Source organism: Chelonoidis abingdonii, chromosome 11, assembly GCF_003597395.2.
Source record: "Chelonoidis abingdonii isolate Lonesome George chromosome 11, CheloAbing_2.0, whole genome shotgun sequence".
NCBI lineage: Eukaryota > Metazoa > Chordata > Testudines > Testudinidae > Chelonoidis > Chelonoidis abingdonii.
The window spans coordinates 17,730,364-17,747,227 of record NC_133779.1 but is presented as its reverse complement, the minus strand read 5'-3'; the positions used below and the strand labels follow the sequence as shown (position 1 = coordinate 17,747,227).

Below are 16,864 nucleotides of genomic sequence, written 5' to 3'. Positions count from 1 at the left end.
GCTATATTACAGGGTTTGGCAAACAAAGCATGCAGTTTAGACATGTTATGCAAAGCATATTTATTTTACTGGGCTTCCATTTAAAAGGTCTGGGCTTTTTGTAGAGTACATGAATGCAAAGGGAAAAAACAAAGCAGCAAGTATGAAGGCACTGCAGAAAACCCCACTCAGAACCAAAACTTTGTGATGTGTTACTTCGGTTCTGAGATGAGTTCAGAACTTTTTAATTTTACCTTAACTCTCTTATTTACATAACTTTGGTTTGGAGCAAATCCAGCTCTTTGCCTGCAGGCAGGGAAGGACTTTTAGATGGAACATCTACTTTGTGGGTGTGGCTGAGGGTTCAACCCTCCCCACACCCAGGTAAGGTGCACCCTTGATGTTTCAAGGTATACACCATATCCATGGCCTTCAGAGTGTTTCTCTTAGCATGTTCTGTGTTGAGCACCACACTCCAGATCATGTTTTCCAGGAAAACATTGAGCAGGCCCTGAGTTTCTTTGTGCATTAGCCCTAAAGTTGCCAACTCTGATTGAAGTTATTCGGGGAGATTCCCCCCCCCCCAACATGACAATGTTATTTTCTTAAAATAGCCTATTAAAATCTCTGAGATTGCTTTCAATACTCACCTGGAGATGGATACCAATTTCTGGAGACTCGAGGCCAACCCTGGCCAGGCTGGCAACCCTAATTAGCCCTGAAATGATCTTCACATCCCCCTGCGCTGGGAGCAAGACACCCCCAGGCTCGCAAGTATTCTAAATATCGGATGACAGTTCTGACTCCCTCCTTTCTGCGTTGCCCCTTCCCGACCAGAGGGAAAACAGAGTGAACAAGACGAGCACAAGAACCACCTACCTGTACTTTACCTCCCCAACCCTATAAAGGCGTCGCGTCTCCGCTTCCACCAATGAGACCTCTTGCCCCACTGGCCAATCAGCATGCAGCCCTTAATTTTAAATTCAAATAGTAAAATTTGGCGCCTTATCTGCCCCAGAGCATGCGCAAAAGGGGGGGGAAGAGAAGTAATTTAGCATTTAAGAATTGCATTTAATCACTCAGCTTTGATTCATGGGCTGCGATTCATTTCAGGGATCTCTGAGCTGAGGCAGGCCACAAAGTGAGAGAGAGAGAGAGAGAGAGAGAGAATGTGTATTGTGTGTGTGTCCCCTTTAATTGTCTGGAGGTCCCTGCATGTTTGGTTCCGTTGGGTCAGAGGGACAGCAGGTGCATTTTGAAACTCGGAAGAGATTCAAAAGGTCCCTTTGGGAGTTTGGAAATCGGTTTATTTTTCCCATCAGAAAGTGTCTCAGAGGTTTGGGCCTGGAGAGGTCACGCAGCACAAATGGAGCCACCCCCCATGGCTGTGCAAATGGGACACTTTGTTCTTTCTGCCACGTCCTAGCAGTTCATTTCCTGATGTCTGCCCTGCCCTAAATTTTGCAGGGGAAAAACTTCCCACGACGCCACTTGAAATACAGGTTTTTACATCCGCAGCTCAACGGTGGGGAGTGACTCCCACATCAGAAGTGTGGCCAAATGTGCCCTTTTTAAAGGGACAGGCCCATTTTGGGGGTCACTTTTTCTTATACAGGCGCCTATCACCCCAGTCTGTTTTTTTCACATATGCTATCTGGTCACCCTAGCCATCAACCATTTAACTACCATGGGCTGTGGGGGAAGGGGCTTAAATTAATATATTAACAAAATTGAAATATCGCTCCATGTCAGCACTGGAAAGGACAGAAAATCCTCAGTGTCTCTTTTATAGTTGTAAGGAGATTGTCACTTACACTAAAGATGAAATTTTCTTAAAAAGCTAGAAACCTATATGACTCTTAATATCTCTTTCTCACTTCTCTGCAAAGTGTAATTTGACTTGTCTATAAAAGCGGCTTCCGGTTATTTCACAATGTTTTTCTTTGTTAAATCTTGAAGAAAATGAATATAGGAATACTTATTCTAATGGATTCAAAGTTTATAGCAAATATTTATCACAGCCTAACATGAGATCTTATTTTTACTCCAAATACAATTTTCTTGTAGTTATAAAACTCGAGGAATGAAGAAAAAGCTCTAGCTAAAAAACAAACAAGCGTAAAACCTAGTCACTATAGCCTCTTTCATTGAAGACTCTGATACCACTGACAAGAATGGATGAGTTTCCCCAGTCCCTAAATGGTCATTTTAAAAATTAACATTCGTTTTCTTATTAGAAAAATCCAGTCTGTATATTTACAGTAATGTCTCCAGGCCTCTCCTTCCCCAGTAGCTTTCTGAAGTACTTTGGGTACTGTGAACTGACATTTCTGTACTGCATAAAGAGATGTTTGAATACCTTCCCTGAATAGATCTTAAAATGACAGATTTTACAGTTACTGATCTCAGAATACGTAAACAAACTTATTTTTCCTATTACATAATCAAACCTTAAGACTGATGTTTTCCACACAAGTTCGTTTCTCATGTAAGTTAAGCAGATTGTACAAGTTAAAGCCCTGCAAAGAGAGATTAGTTCTATTGTTGACAGCGAGGCACAGCTCTCCTATAGAGAAAGTGGGTGGCTCTTAAAAGAGCCTTTGGGTTTTAGATGTAACAACTTCCCGGAGAGGCACAACCCCCGTTTACTTGGAGCTGGTGTACTTGGTCACGGCCTTGGTGCCCTCCGAGACGGCGTGTTTGGCCAGCTCCCCGGGCAGCAGCAGGCGCACGGCGGTCTGGATCTCCCGGGAGGTGATGGTGGAGCGCTTGTTGTAATGTGCCAGGCGAGACGCCTCCCCGGCGATGCGCTCGAAGATGTCGTTGACGAAGGAGTTCATAATGCCCATGGCCTTGGAGGAAATGCCGGTGTCGGGGTGAACCTGCTTCAGCACCTTGTAGACGTAAATGGAGTAACTCTCTTTCCTGGTCTTGCGGCGCTTCTTATCCCCTTTCTTCTGGGTCTTGGTCACCGCTTTTTTGGAGCCCTTCTTGGGCGCGGGAGCAGATTTCGCCGGCTCAGGCATCTCGGTTACCAGTCACACCGCAGAACACAAAAATAACAACACAATAAGCCACTCGGTGGAGAGTCCTATATTTATAGCGCCCCTATGCAAATAAGGGTAGCGTAATTCTAACCTTCCTATTGGCTGGTTCCATATTGGTCTGCCATTTGAAGTCGTCACCTGAGATGCAAATAGTCTGACTCCAAATAGTGTGCTGCTATTGGACGTGAAACGCCTCTTTCTTTCCCGATTGGCGAGATTGCGAAGCGCCTTTCTCATTGGGTGTTTTGGAACGGAAACATGAGGCAGCCAATCAGGAGCTGCTCACCCCCCATCCCCATGAGAAGATAAAAAGCCGGCAGCTGTTCAAAGCTTTTATTACGTTTTGTTTGTGTTAGAGATTTTCTACTATCAACTTGTGTCATGTCTGGTCGTGGAAAACAGGGAGGCAAAGTGCGGGCTAAGGCGAAGTCTCGTTCCTCCCGTGCTGGGCTGCAGTTTCCTGTGGGCCGCGTGCACCGGCTGCTGCGCAAGGGAAACTATGCGGAGCGAGTAGGAGCCGGCGCTCCCGTTTATATGGCTGCGGTGCTGGAGTACCTCACTGCTGAAATCTTGGAGTTGGCTGGTAACGCTGCCCGGGACAACAAGAAAACCCGTATTATCCCCCGGCATTTGCAGCTGGCTATCCGCAACGACGAGGAGTTGAACAAGTTGCTGGGTAAAGTCACTATCGCGCAGGGTGGCGTCCTGCCAAACATCCAGGCAGTGCTGCTGCCCAAGAAAACTGAGAGCCATAAAGCCAAGGGCAAATGAGGCGGCTGCATCCCCTGGGGGGAGAAAACTTACCCCACGACTAGGTCTCTGTGAACCCAAAGGCTCTTTTAAGAGCCACCCACAAATTCCTAAAAAGAGCTTGTCCGTCCTAGAAAACCTGTACGTTACTGTGGAGCTGTGGTACCGCACTGGGGGATGCTTATGTTCATGGTGTAAACAGAACTTCCAATTCGAACAAAGAAGCATCCATACAAGTGGGTAAAGATGGAGTTTTATGAAGGGGGTAGATGAAGGCTGAATTTTTCTCTCTCAGGTTTTGAGGTCAAGAACTGAAGCGACTCCGTGAGCGAGAAGGCAAAGAATGTTAGGAGTAAACGAATGAATGGGACAGGAGATCCATCATTTCTGTCTCTAGTGAAACACCCTGCTCCTTTGGCCTGGTTGGGAATGAGCTGCAGCCGGGTGGCGGGGAAAGGAAACATTTGCGAGGGTGGGGTTTTCAAAAAATCTTCAGATCCCACCCTCCCCCACACATACTTCCGCGCCATTCTTACCCAGCAGCCCCAAAGCGAATAAACTCCTTAGAAAACATGTCCCTGAGTGTGTACGCACCAGAGATGCTAGAATACATGCATAGGGTCACACGTGCAGTCTCTGGTGTAGAATCCAGATCTCAGGACATGTTGTGCTGTAATCATTGGATCATAATGCCCTTCCCTAAACAATCACCTAGATCCTGCTCCTACTGGAGCTTCCCCCTACCCCGTAGTCTAGCCCCCCTGTTGCCAGATCCTGTATTAAAGACCTCACCCTATATTATGACATCATATAGTATGTTGCCATGGAAATTACTGTGATCTTCATAGGTTTGAAAATCCAGCCTTATAGTGTCCTGTGGATCTTGCTTTCATTTAGTGTTTATGATACCGAGCCGGAGGGGCGGGAAGTGCATTCAACGGGAGGCACCCATTAAAACCCAAGCGCCAAGTTTGTTTCTAGGTGAGGTTGCAGAGGGGAAACTCCCCCCCCCCCGCCGCAATGGGACAGACAGAAATGTTCTGCACGCGTGACTCCTATTGGATTTCACATTTGGAGTCTTTGCTGCGTCTGCATGGGCAGAGCGGAGCCCGGGGCCCTGTGCAGGGCAAGGGAGCCGTGCAATGGATCAGCGGCGGACTGACTCCCCCTCCCTCGGCGCCGGCACCCCGAGTTTGGCGGCAGAGAGCAAGGACCCGCCTGCCACGACGCTGCGTCACCAGGGAGCCTTGTGTCTCGTCGGGAGAGCGACTGGGGGGAAGGGGCAGGGCCATGGCCACGCGTGGGCCAAACACACTGTTGGGTGTAAAATCTCCAGCTAATCCCCGTCAAGCCCGGGAAATTCAAATACTGGCCAGCCAATCAGAGGAGGAGACTTGATTATAGAAACTCTCCTGACCCCCACCCTTATAAGCAGCTAGAGGGTTTCAAGTTCTAGCCAATCCCCGTCTAGAATTCGTCCGTTGCCTCAGAGACCATTCCGCCCGCCCGCATTTCCAATGGCGGGAAGACCTCAAACCCCAGGAACGTCTTGCCCCCAACGGAGGGAGCAGCCCCTATAGCCAATCCGTGCTGAACCCGGGAAATTTAAACCCCTCAACGGGCGCCCGGCAGTTCAGAGCCAATCAGGAGACAGAGTTAGGCTATAAATTGCGCACAGCAAGTGATAGGTGCTTATTGCTCTGTGCATGGACTGCAGAGAGCTTGGTAACGCGTAGCACCGAGGATGGCTCGTACTAAGCAGACGGCTCGTAAATCCACCGGCGGGAAAGCGCCCCGCAAGCAGCTCGCCACTAAGGCTGCTCGGAAGAGCGCCCCCGCCACGGGTGGGGTGAAGAAGCCCCATCGCTACCGCCCCGGAACCGTGGCCCTGCGGGAAATCCGCCGCTACCAGAAATCTACCGAGCTGCTGATCCGCAAGCTGCCCTTCCAGCGCCTGGTGCGGGAGATCGCCCAGGACTTCAAGACGGATCTGCGCTTCCAGAGCTCTGCTGTCATGGCCCTGCAGGAGGCGAGCGAGGCTTACCTGGTGGGGCTCTTCGAGGACACCAACCTGTGCGCCATCCACGCCAAGCGAGTCACCATTATGCCCAAGGACATCCAGCTGGCGCGCCGCATCCGCGGGGAGAGGGCCTAGAGAGCCACTCCCTTCGAGCCGCCGGCTCTCCGACAACCCCCCCCCCCCCCAAAAGGCTCTTCTTAAGAGCCAGCACGTGCCCACGCGAAGAGTTCAAATCCACTGTGATGTCTTATTAATTCGGTTGTTAAATTGTAGAAGTATCTAAACAGTCAGCGCAAAGTTCCTTGTTCTACAAACACTGCAAATGTGGTTTAGTTTTGATACCTCTTAGCTTACAATAAAAGAAAGTTACCTAAAAGCTGTACAGACCTTTATCATAACGACGTTTTTAGAGTTTCTCCCGTCTCCGTTTTCTAGCCCAAGTGTTTAATTTAGCAATCCAGAAAATGTTAGTCTAACCCAGCCGAGATGAAATTGGGGTGATTGCGTTTACACGGAACTGAGGAATTGGTAGTGAAATGCAGAGTTGGTAGTGATGTGGCTGGAATGGATTTGGCCCTGTGCTGGTGCGATGGATGTTGATGCGTACAGTACGGGGGGGGTTGAAAACCGCCAAGCAACAGTACCTTTAAAAACCTTATTGAGTGACTCCGAAGTCCGTCCGTCCTTCTCCTCCCCCCCGCTCTGTTCAGAAACCTGTTCCAAGGCTGAATTTCTAGGGAGCAAAATATTTCAATGAAAATAAATGCATTTAAAAAAGTTGGCTGAAATGGCCACAAGATGGTGCTGTCTCCTAAGGCATGTGATGCACTTGTCTACATTGCTGCTGAGACCTGACTTCTTTTTAACAATACATCCGTTGTTTGCTCGAGGGGGACAAATATAAAGCTAAACTAATTCCGCCGAGATAATAATGATCATTCGGTCAATAAAGGACTAAGACAAATCGGTACCACAAGAAAAGGTCCCCAACTGCTGGAAAGCCAAAAACGGACCCATTCATGTGCCTGTGATTCCAAAGGCAAAGTATGGTGTAGACAGGGAACAGGCTGTAAAATGAAGTGCGGGTACCGGTGAGAACGTACTTAAACGTGTTAAAAGCGCTCCTGACTTAAATAGACAGCGTCGTCCCTGGGTGGGCTCGAACCACCAACCTTTCGGTTAACAGCCGAACGCGCTAACCGATTGCGCCACAGAGACAGCTGCTTCATTTTTTTATGTACATCCCCTCCACTTCTACACATAGTGTTCTTTCGCCGCAGTTTCTGGACTAGTGACTTGGTTGTGTTACGTGTCCTCTTTATTATACAAGCTCCACACGGTGAAACCACAACTGAAAATACGCAAAGACCAGTGCGGCGGGGCTGAGGGGAAGCCTCCTTGTGGGGGCAGAGATCAGAAAAGAGAAGCTAGTGAGGGAAAGGGACCAGATATGGACGGGGGTAGAAACACGAATCAGTGGGTCAGTTTAGTGAATGACCCCCCCCAGCCAGCTGCAGCTCAGGCCACGACTAAAGAGGAGCTTGTGTCTTCTCCATCGCTCAAGTAAAGGGACACACTAGGAAAAACAGAGCCACTTGGATCCAGACATTTGATTTCTTTCCTGCCTCCCGCAGTCCCAAACTCTTGCACAGACGCAAACCAGGCTTTTCAGAGGTTGCATGAAGCAGGGTCACCACTCAGTGTCTGGGGCTTTATTAAGAGGAGTTTGCCTGGCGCTCCTCTGCAGCCCCCAGCACGGACACGTTGACTTTTTGCATGTTTCGCTTCGGGAAAGAACGACGTGACGAGTGTGGTAAGTAAAGCCAGGAAGCGCTGGCACCTCAATTGGAGGTGGAGGGAATCTTTGGCGCAGAGGTTGGTGCTGATGTTCAGCCCAAAAGGGGAACCGACGAGGATGGGATTCGAACCCACGCGTGCAGAGCACAATGGATTAGCAGTCCATCGCCTTAACCACTCGGCCACCTCGTCTTAAAAAACAGAACAAAGAACTAGATCTTCATGGACAGCAGATCCGGGGTGCTGGGCACCCCAGCAGTAGGCAGGTGTGTTCAAATGGAAACATGAACATTTCGTCTACGAGGGGATGTAGCTCAGTGGTAGAGCGCATGCTTCGCATGTATGAGGTCCCGGGTTCAATCCCTGGCATCTCCAACTACCATTTTTTCCCCCGCTTCTAATTATGTGAGAGGCAGGGAAAGGAGCAGGGGCAGAGAATCACCCCACTCACCTCAGTGGCAGTGTAGCTCGTGTCTCTCAGCGGCTCTGCTCCCAGAGAGGCTTCCACGAGTGGTTGCAGCCACATGGGACAAGAAGATCAAAATGTGAGGCGCGATGTATAATGCGGAGTTACCGCTGAAAATAAAGCGCTTTCGGTTTTGGCGGAGGAGGGAAAAGCCGCTGAATTCTTCCCCAGCGTGCTGGAAAGCAGCGGGTGCGCGGCTGGGTTAGAAAGGCCAGCCAGGGTTTTCCACTCCGACTTCCTGCAAAGATGCAGGATGGGACAGCGGCGTAGCAACCCCGTTTGAAACCCAGTCGAGAAAAAGCAGCCCCCGCCCCCGCTCCTCGGCTGCTCCATCGGCCAGCTGAATAGCAGCAGCGTCTTTGTATCATGCAGAGGTTTCAATCATTTCTCGAATCACCAAGATTTTTCTTTTTTACAAGACTCCTCTTACGAGCAGCAAATGACAAGTAACATCGCCAGTTGCACAGGGACCCAGGCCGCTCAGGGGGCCCCCTGCCTGGGGTGGTTTGAACTAGGTAGGAGCAGCCATGAGACTCCGAAGTGAAGTTGCACAAGAAAAAGAGAAGAGGAGACATTCACGGGAGCGTTGGTGGTATAGTGGTTAGCATAGCTGCCTTCCAAGCAGTTGACCCGGGTTCGATTCCCGGCCAACGCAAAGTTATTGTTCCTTTTAATTAAAAATATGGATGTTAATAGAGTTAATTTCCCGCCTATGTTGCTCTTTTTTAGTAACTAACCACCCAAAGAGTGAAAAAAACAAGGCGCTCCCAGCACTTGCATTGCCAACAGCAAGCCCTGAAGCGGGCTGGTCATGCAGGCAGTGCTGGGTGAATGAACCGCAGCAATGTCACCAACCCACAGTTCTCCCGGCCGGGCTCTTTGCTGCTCTTGCTGGTGCCGGTTGCAAGTGACTGCACGTACAATTCTGCAACTTGCCGGCGGCCTTTCGAGTCCATTAAAAGGAAACGGTGTTAAATCCGGATTCCCTCCCCTCCATGCCACTGGTGCAAGATCAGGAAAATACTTGACAACTGTTACTAAAGAAACGAAATTGCGCAGAGGGAGCAGAGTGGCGCAGCGGAAGCGTGCTGGGCCCATAACCCAGAGGTCGATGGATCGAAACCATCCTCTGCTAAACTTTTTTTTTGGTCCCAAAAGGGCTCGAAAGTTTTTCTGGTTTCTTTTTCCACATAGCACAAAAACACACATGCGCTGACTTTTTCCTATTTGACAATAAGAAAAGACAGAGTTGCCTATATGGGAAAAATGGGTTTTTTTGGCAAGGATTTAGGTTTTTTTCAGTCTATGCTGCCTTGTGGCCACAGACAAAAGTTGGATTTTTATTGTTTGCTGTCTTACCTTGCTTTAGCTAATGTGCTCGGAAGAGCTATAAATTAGCTTGGCAAATGCTGTACCACTGTAAGGTGTGTTCACACTTCTGTATTTTGGACTGATTAAATTGCTTCAGCTAGTCCGCACCTGCTTTGCATTGTTTCGCATCTGGATGAGCCTGGTGAGATACATGTATGCCTTCCCACCTCCCTGTTCAAATGCTGAGCCACGCCCAAGCATCTGGCAGGTGCCTTTGGATCCAGATGCCAGGTTGAAACCTGCTTTTGTTCCCCTTGGGGCTGTACAAATCCCTGGTCCTACCTTTCAGCCTCCAGCAGGTGCCCGTGGCCTGCCAGCGCCAGGTGGATCAGTTACCGCGGGGAATGGAGAATTTTACTCTAGCGTACATTGATCTTTGTCCCATTAGTCAGATCTGGGAGGACCATGTGTCCCAGGTGAAGTGGGAACTGAGTCACCTCCTGGATGCGGGGCTGACTGTAAAAGCTGAGATGTGCAAGGTGGGGATGGCAGAGATGTCGTACCTGGGTCACAAGGTGGGGTGCGGCTGCCTAAAGCCAGAGCTGGCCAAGGTGGGGACCATCAGAGACTGGCCCGCTGCCCAGACTAAGAAACAGGCCCAGTCCTTTGTGAAAGTAGAATTAATTATATTGTAAAAATAAGAATGGATTAAAGAAATGTTGTCTGCACCTTTAAGCAAAATTGTTGGAATGTTGCAATCCAGTTGTCAGGAACACAAACATTAGCATAGAACAATTGCACCTTTTAAGGGCAATTGGAAAAGTATTAGCCTTAGATCGTTGAAAATACATATGGGCATGTCTATGAAGATCCATAAATCGCACTGGGGAGACTTTGGAGCTGTTTAGGTTACTGTCTTACTACGAGGCTGAAGCAAAGTGGCAGATGGTGTTGGAATGTGCGTACTTTGGCGTTAAAAGGGGGCTGGGGAGGAAACATCACCAGGCGACATTTGAATGTCGAGCTATTTAAATAAACTCGCCTCAGAAATCTCGGTACAGCCAAAAATGGTCCCGTTTGTTTTTTGCTGCTTGTGTGTTGCTCCACAATCTCTGTGAGAGTAAGGGGGATGACCTTAGCTTGGGTGATGCAGGACTTTGGTGCTCGAGAAGACAAATCACCTGGCCGCTGCTACGAGCAGCAGACAGAAACGATGGTGAGATTAGGAACAACAACCAGGAGGGCGGTGCCCATCATAAAGAAGCTTGAAAACGAGTTTCAGCACGGGCAAGAGGTACGTGATGACTGTAGTGTTTGTTTCCCTTGATGACCCTCCCCTGGATTGATCATTCGATCTAAGCACAACCACCCTTCTTTACTACAGCTGGCTGAAGGAATAAAGTCAGTATCCGGTTTAAAATCATTTAAATTCTTTATTAAAAGTCATTTTGTATTGTTTAAAAAGTCATGTATGCTTTCTAAGTCATTCCCTGTAAGCACCCACCTCTCCCTTGATGTATTCTTTATTAAAATAATATAAAGAGAAAGAAGCAGAAATTATATAGGATAATGCAGATAAGACAATCGCTGTGGTTTGGGAGGAGAATTGGAGGGTAAGGAAAAGGCATTAGCAATTTCACACGTAATCAGCTGTTTGGTTGGAAGGTTATATAGGGGTGGAGTGGTGCGGGTGCAGAAAGCTTCCACCGGTTCTAACAGGTCTGGGTGAGGAAGATATTGGAACGTGGGGAGCTTGGAGGGTGGTAGCATGGCTGCAGTGGACTCTGTAACCCGCTGCTCTTCTGAAGATCCACCACGTGTGAGGATATCAGTTTGATACGCAGCAGCTCCAGCGTTGCATCCCGCCACCGCTGATCTTCCTGCCTAAACCTCTGATCTCTGTCCGCCACTCGCTCATCTCTATGAGCCTCTCTTGCTCCTTATCTACGTTCAACTGGACACTTTCTGTATGTTGCTATCATACCATTTATTATCTTCACTATTTGATGAGCTCTGTCATTCCGGTTATACTCATGATTTCTGAGAAATTCACTTTATACTGAGTTTTTCTACTACTCAATTACTGGGCTAGCCTTCAGATGGGATGGGAGGGCGACACTGTGCAGACTGATGGAGGAGGAGGGAAGGGAGAGAAGAATGTAAAAGATACATTTACGAAGTCTACTTACTTACATGAGAAAATCCTTGTACTCTTTTCTTACACTATGTAATATCTGGAATTTTCCACTACCACATACGCGAGGTCGCATTTTGCATGTTTAATACTGAGTCCTGTGGCTCTGGTGTTGCAGATCTCACAGACGCAGGTCCAGGCTAAAATTCACTTCCATGCGGCCAATGGTTAAGTGTCTATGTTGATCTCCAGCAGTTCATATACACGAGGGACCTACGTTGCCTTGTTTCCTGTTAAGAGGATCCAGCAGACACAACCCCTCTTTCCTCCTCCCACACCTGCATCGAGCATGGCTGCTATCATGTAAGATCACTGGTAATCTACTCCCCCTCCTTCCTTCCCCCCCCGCCCACAGATGGCTGGTAGCTGGGAAGATCTGCTCGCACACTGCTGAAAAAGCTCAGCGCTAGCACTACCCCTCCCACTTTGCTAGTGCAAGGAGGTGAAGGGCAGCCAGTAGGAAAATGCCATGTATGGCCCCTAAAATTAATAATTCCTGAATTCAACCAGATTAAATGAATGATATAACTGCTGGAGAAAACAGCAAGATGCAGAACGTCATGTTTCTTGAATGCCAGCAATCACCCGGAGCGTACGCGTACTGTGCTTCAGTGAAGCATAGATGGTCCGAATTACTTGCTACATGCATGGCGAGGGAAGGTTCACAATGGGGGACCGGACAAGGCCGCTTGCCCAGAAAATCTTCTGCAAAGGCTTTTTGGAGTACAATTCCAAATGTTCATGGAGTATTTTTGGGAGATTTTCGCTCCTTCCCCAGACATGTTATGAACTTTTCCTGTAACTTTACTGGCTGCGATGCATCACAAGCCGCTGCAAATCAATCATTAAAAAATGCTTGTTTAAAACATGTTTGATTATAAAGGTACACTGCACAGAGGTTTTCCATGGCTTCATATGTTCAGGGTAGTGCTTGGTGTCGGGTCTGGCAGGTAATTCTGGGGTCACAAAAGCTCCTGTGCTGTTGGGGCTAATGGAGTGCTGTGTGTCTATTAGTAAGTCTTCCTCTTCTTCCATCTCCCCTCCGCAGAATCTCAGCATTGGTTGATATTACACGACCTCTGAACCATCACAGCCAGCGGTGGGGTACTGGTTGCGCAGCCCCTAAAATTGCAGATCAGCTCAGCATAGAAGCGGCATGTTTTCGGCCCTGATCCAGACCTTCCGTTTGCTTGTCTGGTTTTCTGTATGCCTGTCTGAGCTCCTTAACTTTTACTCTGCACTGCACGGGTCCCTGCTGTGGCCTTTTTCCATCATAGACTTGAAATTCTTTCAAAGATTTTTCATTTCATCTTTCGAACGGATTCTGTTAGCACTGAATCCTCTCCCATATAGCGATCAGATCGCTACCTCTGTGTGGTCCAGGCTGGTGCTCTTTTTCGATTCTCAGGAGATCCATTGTTACCCTGGCTGATGAACTCTGCGTGGTCACCTGTGTTGATCAGAGCTCCACGCTGGCAAACAGGAAATTGATCAAAGTTCGCGGGGCTTTTTCCTGTTTATCCTGGCCAGTGCCTCTGAGTCTGATTGCTGTCCAGACGGTAGTGGTGCACTGTGGATACCTCCCGGAGGCCAATAACGTCGATTTCTGTCCACACTAACATTATTCCGAATTAGTAATTTCGATTTAGGGTTACTCCTCTCGTTTTGGAGTACAGAAATCCGATTTAAAGAGCCTTTAAATCGATTTACAGAGCAGTTTAGTGTGGACGGTGCAGCGTTAAATGTTTAACACGTTATGAAATCGATTTAACGCTAGTGTAGACCAGGACCTAGTACTCTGAGGGGATCACTGAATGCGGTGTCACTGAGTGATGTCTGTGGACTACTCCATACAAAGCCAGCCAGCACTTCAGGGGGAGCGTCCTTTCTCTGAGCGACTCACCAGGGCAAGAGCTTCCACAGTTTGACCTTTCTGGGTCTGACCTTGGAGCATTCAGCATTCCTGTCCACACTGTGTGCTTCCTTCAGCAAGTCCCTCGGGTGGCCTGGGGAACCAGCGGGCCCTGCCCTCAACGCTCATACATTCTGACGTGATCTCAGCAGCCAGTAAAACAGAAGGTTATAGTCAACAGGGAACACAGCATAGAGCAGAGCTTGTTAATTACAAATCATAACTTGCAGCAGGCACTTGTGGAGTCCTGGCCAGACGCCATATGAACACATAAAGGGCTTGTCAAAGTCTAGCTTTCCCACACTGGGTCCTTGAAGATCCACCTTCAGCGCGCAGAGAGCCCTCTGGCACTGGCATGTCTGGCTTCCCTTCTGTGTAGTCAGTGATGAGAACTGACATGGAGATAGAGGGACAAACCTTGGAGGCCCCTCCATGATAAAGGTGTCAAGTTAGACTCAGGACTCACAGTTTGTCAGACCACTCTCGTTTGATAGCACAGCGCTCTGCTAATACACCCAGATAATGTGAGCACCATGCAAGACACAAACTATCTTATTTATACAGAGTGAACGGCAGGAGTTTAGACAAAGGGACAAAGAAAGCAAACAGACAGGAAACACACCTGTGATTACAGCATGCATATCCACGTCCTTACTGATTGGTATCGATCTAAGAGGCTAATACTTTCCATTGCCCTTAAAAGTGCAATTGTTCTATGCTAATGTTTGTGTCTCTGACACTGGATTGCAAATTCCAACAATTTGTTAAAGGTGCAGACAACATTTTTTAATCCATTTTATTTTTACAATATAATTAATTCTACTTTCCAAAGGACTGGGCCTGTTTCTTAGTCTGGGCGCGGCCAGTCTCTGATGGTCCCACCTTGCAGTCTGGCTTTAGCAGCGCACACCCATCCTTGTGACCAGGTACGACATCTCTGCCATCCCACCTTGCACATCTCAGCCTTTTACAGTCAGCCTCGCATCCAGGAGTGACTCATTCACTTCACCTGGACATCTGTCCTCTCACAGATCTGACTAATGGGACAAAGATCAATGTACGCTAGAGTAAATTCTCCATTCCCGCGGTAACTGATACCACCTGGCGCTGGCAGCACGGGCACCTGCTGGAGGCTGAAAGGTAGACCAGGGTTTGTAAGCCAAGGGACAAAAGCAGGTTTCACCTGGCATCTTGGATTCAAAGGCACCTGCCAGTGCTGGGCGATGCTCAGCATTAAAGGGAGGTGGGAAGGCATACATGTATCTACTCACCAGGCTCATCCAGATGCAAAACAATGCAAGCAGGTGGGACTATGCTGAAGCAATTTAATCAGTCAAAATACAGAAGTGTGAACACAACTTACAGTGGTACAGCATTTGCCAAGCTAATTTATAGCTCTTTCCGAGCACATTAGCTAAAGCAAGGTAAACAGCAAACAATAAAAATCCAACTTTTCTGTGGCCACAGAGCAGCATAGACTGAAAAAACCTAATCCTTGCAAAAAACCCATTTTCCCATATAGGCAACTCTGTCTTTTTCTTATTGTCAAATAGGAAAAAGTCAGCGCATGTGTGTTTTGTGCTATGTGGAAAAAGAAACCAAAAAACTTTCGAGCCCTTTTGGGACCAAAAAAAAAGTTCAGAGAGATGGTTTCGATCCATCGACCTCTGGGTTATGGGCACCAGCAGCTTCGCGCTGCGCCACTCTGCTCCTCTCTGCGCATTTCGTTCTTTAGTAACAGTTGTCAAGTTATTTCCTGATCTTGCACAGTGGCATGGAGGGGAGGGAATCCGGATTAACCACGTTCCTTTAATGGACTCGAAAGGCCGCCGGCAAGTTGCAGAATTGTACGTGCAGTCACTTGCAACCGGCACCAGCAAGAGCAGCAAAGAGCCGGCCGGGAGAACTGTGGGTTGGTGACATTGCTGCGGTTCATTCACCCAGCACTGCCTGCATGACAGCCCGCTTCAGGCTTGCTGTTGGCAATGCAAGTCTGGAGCGCCTTGTTTTTTTTCACTCTTTGGGTGGTTAGTTACTAAAAAGAGCATACAATAAGGCGGGAATAACTCTATTAACATCCTATTTTTAATTAAAGGAATAATACTTTGCGTTGGCGGGAATCGAACCCGGTCAACTGCTTGAAGGCAGCTATGCTAACACTAACCACCAACGCTCCGGAAAGTCTCCTCTTCTTTTTTCTTGTGCAACTTCACTTCGGTCTCATGGCTGCTCTACCTAGTTCAAACACCCCAGGCGGGGCCCCTGAGGCGGCCTGGTCCTGTGCAACTGCGATGTTACTTGTCATTTGCTGCTCGTAAGAGGAAGTCTGTAAAAAGAAAAATTCTTGGTGATTCGAGAATGATTGAACTCTTGCATGATACAAAGACGCTGCTGCATTCAGCTGGCCGATGGAGCAGCGAAGAGGCGGGGGCGGGGGCTGCTTTTTCTCGACTGGATTTGCAAACGGGGTTGCTACGCGCTGTCCATCCTGCATCTTTGCAGGAAGTCGGAGTGGAATAAACCTGTGGCTGCTTCTACCCCCGCAAGATCAAGACCGCTGCTTTCCAGCCACGCGGGCAAGATTGCTAGCGGCTTTTCCCTCCTCCGCCAAAACCGAAAGGCTTTATATTCAGCGGTAACTCCGCAATTAGTACAATGTGCCAGCTCACATTTGATCTTCTTGTCCATATGGCTGCAAACCACTCGTAGGAAAGACCTCTAAGGGGAGCAATCGCCGTGGAGATCAGAGCTAAACATGCACGAAGGAGTGAGTGGATGATTCTTGCCTGCATCTTTCCTGAACCTCTCACACTTACATTAGAAGGCGGGCGAAAAAAGGTGTAGCTTGGAGATGCCAGGAGATTGAGCTAGGGACTGTATACATGCGAAAGCATGCCTCTACACTGGAGCTACATCCCCTCGTAGACGATATGTTCATGTTTCTTTGAAATACATCCTGCTTACTGCGGAGGTGCCCAGCACCCGATCTGCTGTTCGCAATGAGATTAGTTCCGTTTGCTGTTTCGAAGACGAAGGTGGACCGAGTGGTTAAGGCCGATGGACTGCAATCAGCATTTGCTGCCTGCACGCGTGGGTTCGAATCCCATCCTCTGTTCGGTTCCTTTTGGTTGAACAACAAGCACCCAACCTCTGCGCCAAAGATTCTTCCTCCACTTCCAAATTGCAGGTGCAGCGCTCCTGGCTTACTTTCCACACTTCGCACGTCTTCTTTGTTCCCGAAGCGAAACATTGCAAAAAGTTGCAAACGATTGTCACCGTAGTCTAGTGGCATGCATGGAGAGCGCCAAGTTGTCGAGACTCCGTCCTTGAGCGCCAGGCGTGCAGTAACGCTGAGCTGGGACACCTGCCTAATCATTCGCTAACTTCC

The 16,864-nt window shown here is 48.5% G+C and overlaps 3 protein-coding genes, 5 non-coding genes and 1 pseudogene across 8 annotated transcripts; 5 read left to right on the top strand and 4 right to left on the bottom strand.

Annotated features, from left to right (window-relative positions):
- Nucleotides 1-29: 29 nt before the first annotated feature.
- The window catches only part of LOC142047562 (histone H4-like), a 21,039-nt pseudogene continuing 4,204 nt past the window's right edge, over nt 30-16,864 (bottom strand).
- Nucleotides 1,858-3,066, bottom strand: LOC116826560 (histone H2B 8). Its single transcript, XM_032783359.2, has one exon. The coding sequence runs from the start codon at nt 3,003-3,005 to the stop codon at nt 2,625-2,627; it is 381 nt and encodes a 126-aa protein (XP_032639250.1). The 5' UTR covers nt 3,006-3,066; the 3' UTR covers nt 1,858-2,624.
- LOC116826558 (histone H2A.J-like) lies at nt 3,392-3,901 on the top strand. The gene has a single exon (XM_032783356.2). The coding sequence runs from the start codon at nt 3,408-3,410 to the stop codon at nt 3,795-3,797; it is 390 nt and encodes a 129-aa protein (XP_032639247.1). The 5' UTR covers nt 3,392-3,407; the 3' UTR covers nt 3,798-3,901.
- LOC116826562 (histone H3) lies at nt 5,433-5,931 on the top strand. Its single transcript, XM_032783362.2, has one exon. It carries the CDS (start codon nt 5,521-5,523, stop codon nt 5,929-5,931), a length of 411 nt encoding a protein of 136 aa, XP_032639253.2. The 5' UTR covers nt 5,433-5,520.
- Nucleotides 6,941-7,014, bottom strand: TRNAN-GUU (transfer RNA asparagine (anticodon GUU)). The gene has a single exon. It is a non-coding gene; the product is annotated as a tRNA-Asn (tRNA).
- On the bottom strand, nt 7,704-7,785 carry TRNAS-GCU (transfer RNA serine (anticodon GCU)). The gene has a single exon. It is a non-coding gene; the product is annotated as a tRNA-Ser (tRNA).
- Nucleotides 7,897-7,968, top strand: TRNAA-CGC (transfer RNA alanine (anticodon CGC)). The gene has a single exon. It is a non-coding gene; the product is annotated as a tRNA-Ala (tRNA).
- On the top strand, nt 8,643-8,714 carry TRNAG-UCC (transfer RNA glycine (anticodon UCC)). The gene has a single exon. It is a non-coding gene; the product is annotated as a tRNA-Gly (tRNA).
- Nucleotides 9,123-9,194, top strand: TRNAM-CAU (transfer RNA methionine (anticodon CAU)). The gene has a single exon. It is a non-coding gene; the product is annotated as a tRNA-Met (tRNA).

Excerpts from the sequence above, each read along its gene's own strand:
- LOC116826560 (XM_032783359.2), bottom strand. The coding sequence starts at position 3,005 with ATGCCTGAGCCGGCGAAATCTGCTCCCGCGCCCAAGAAGGGCTCCAAA.
- LOC116826558 (XM_032783356.2), top strand. The coding sequence starts at position 3,408 with ATGTCTGGTCGTGGAAAACAGGGAGGCAAAGTGCGGGCTAAGGCGAAG.
- LOC116826562 (XM_032783362.2), top strand. The coding sequence starts at position 5,521 with ATGGCTCGTACTAAGCAGACGGCTCGTAAATCCACCGGCGGGAAAGCG.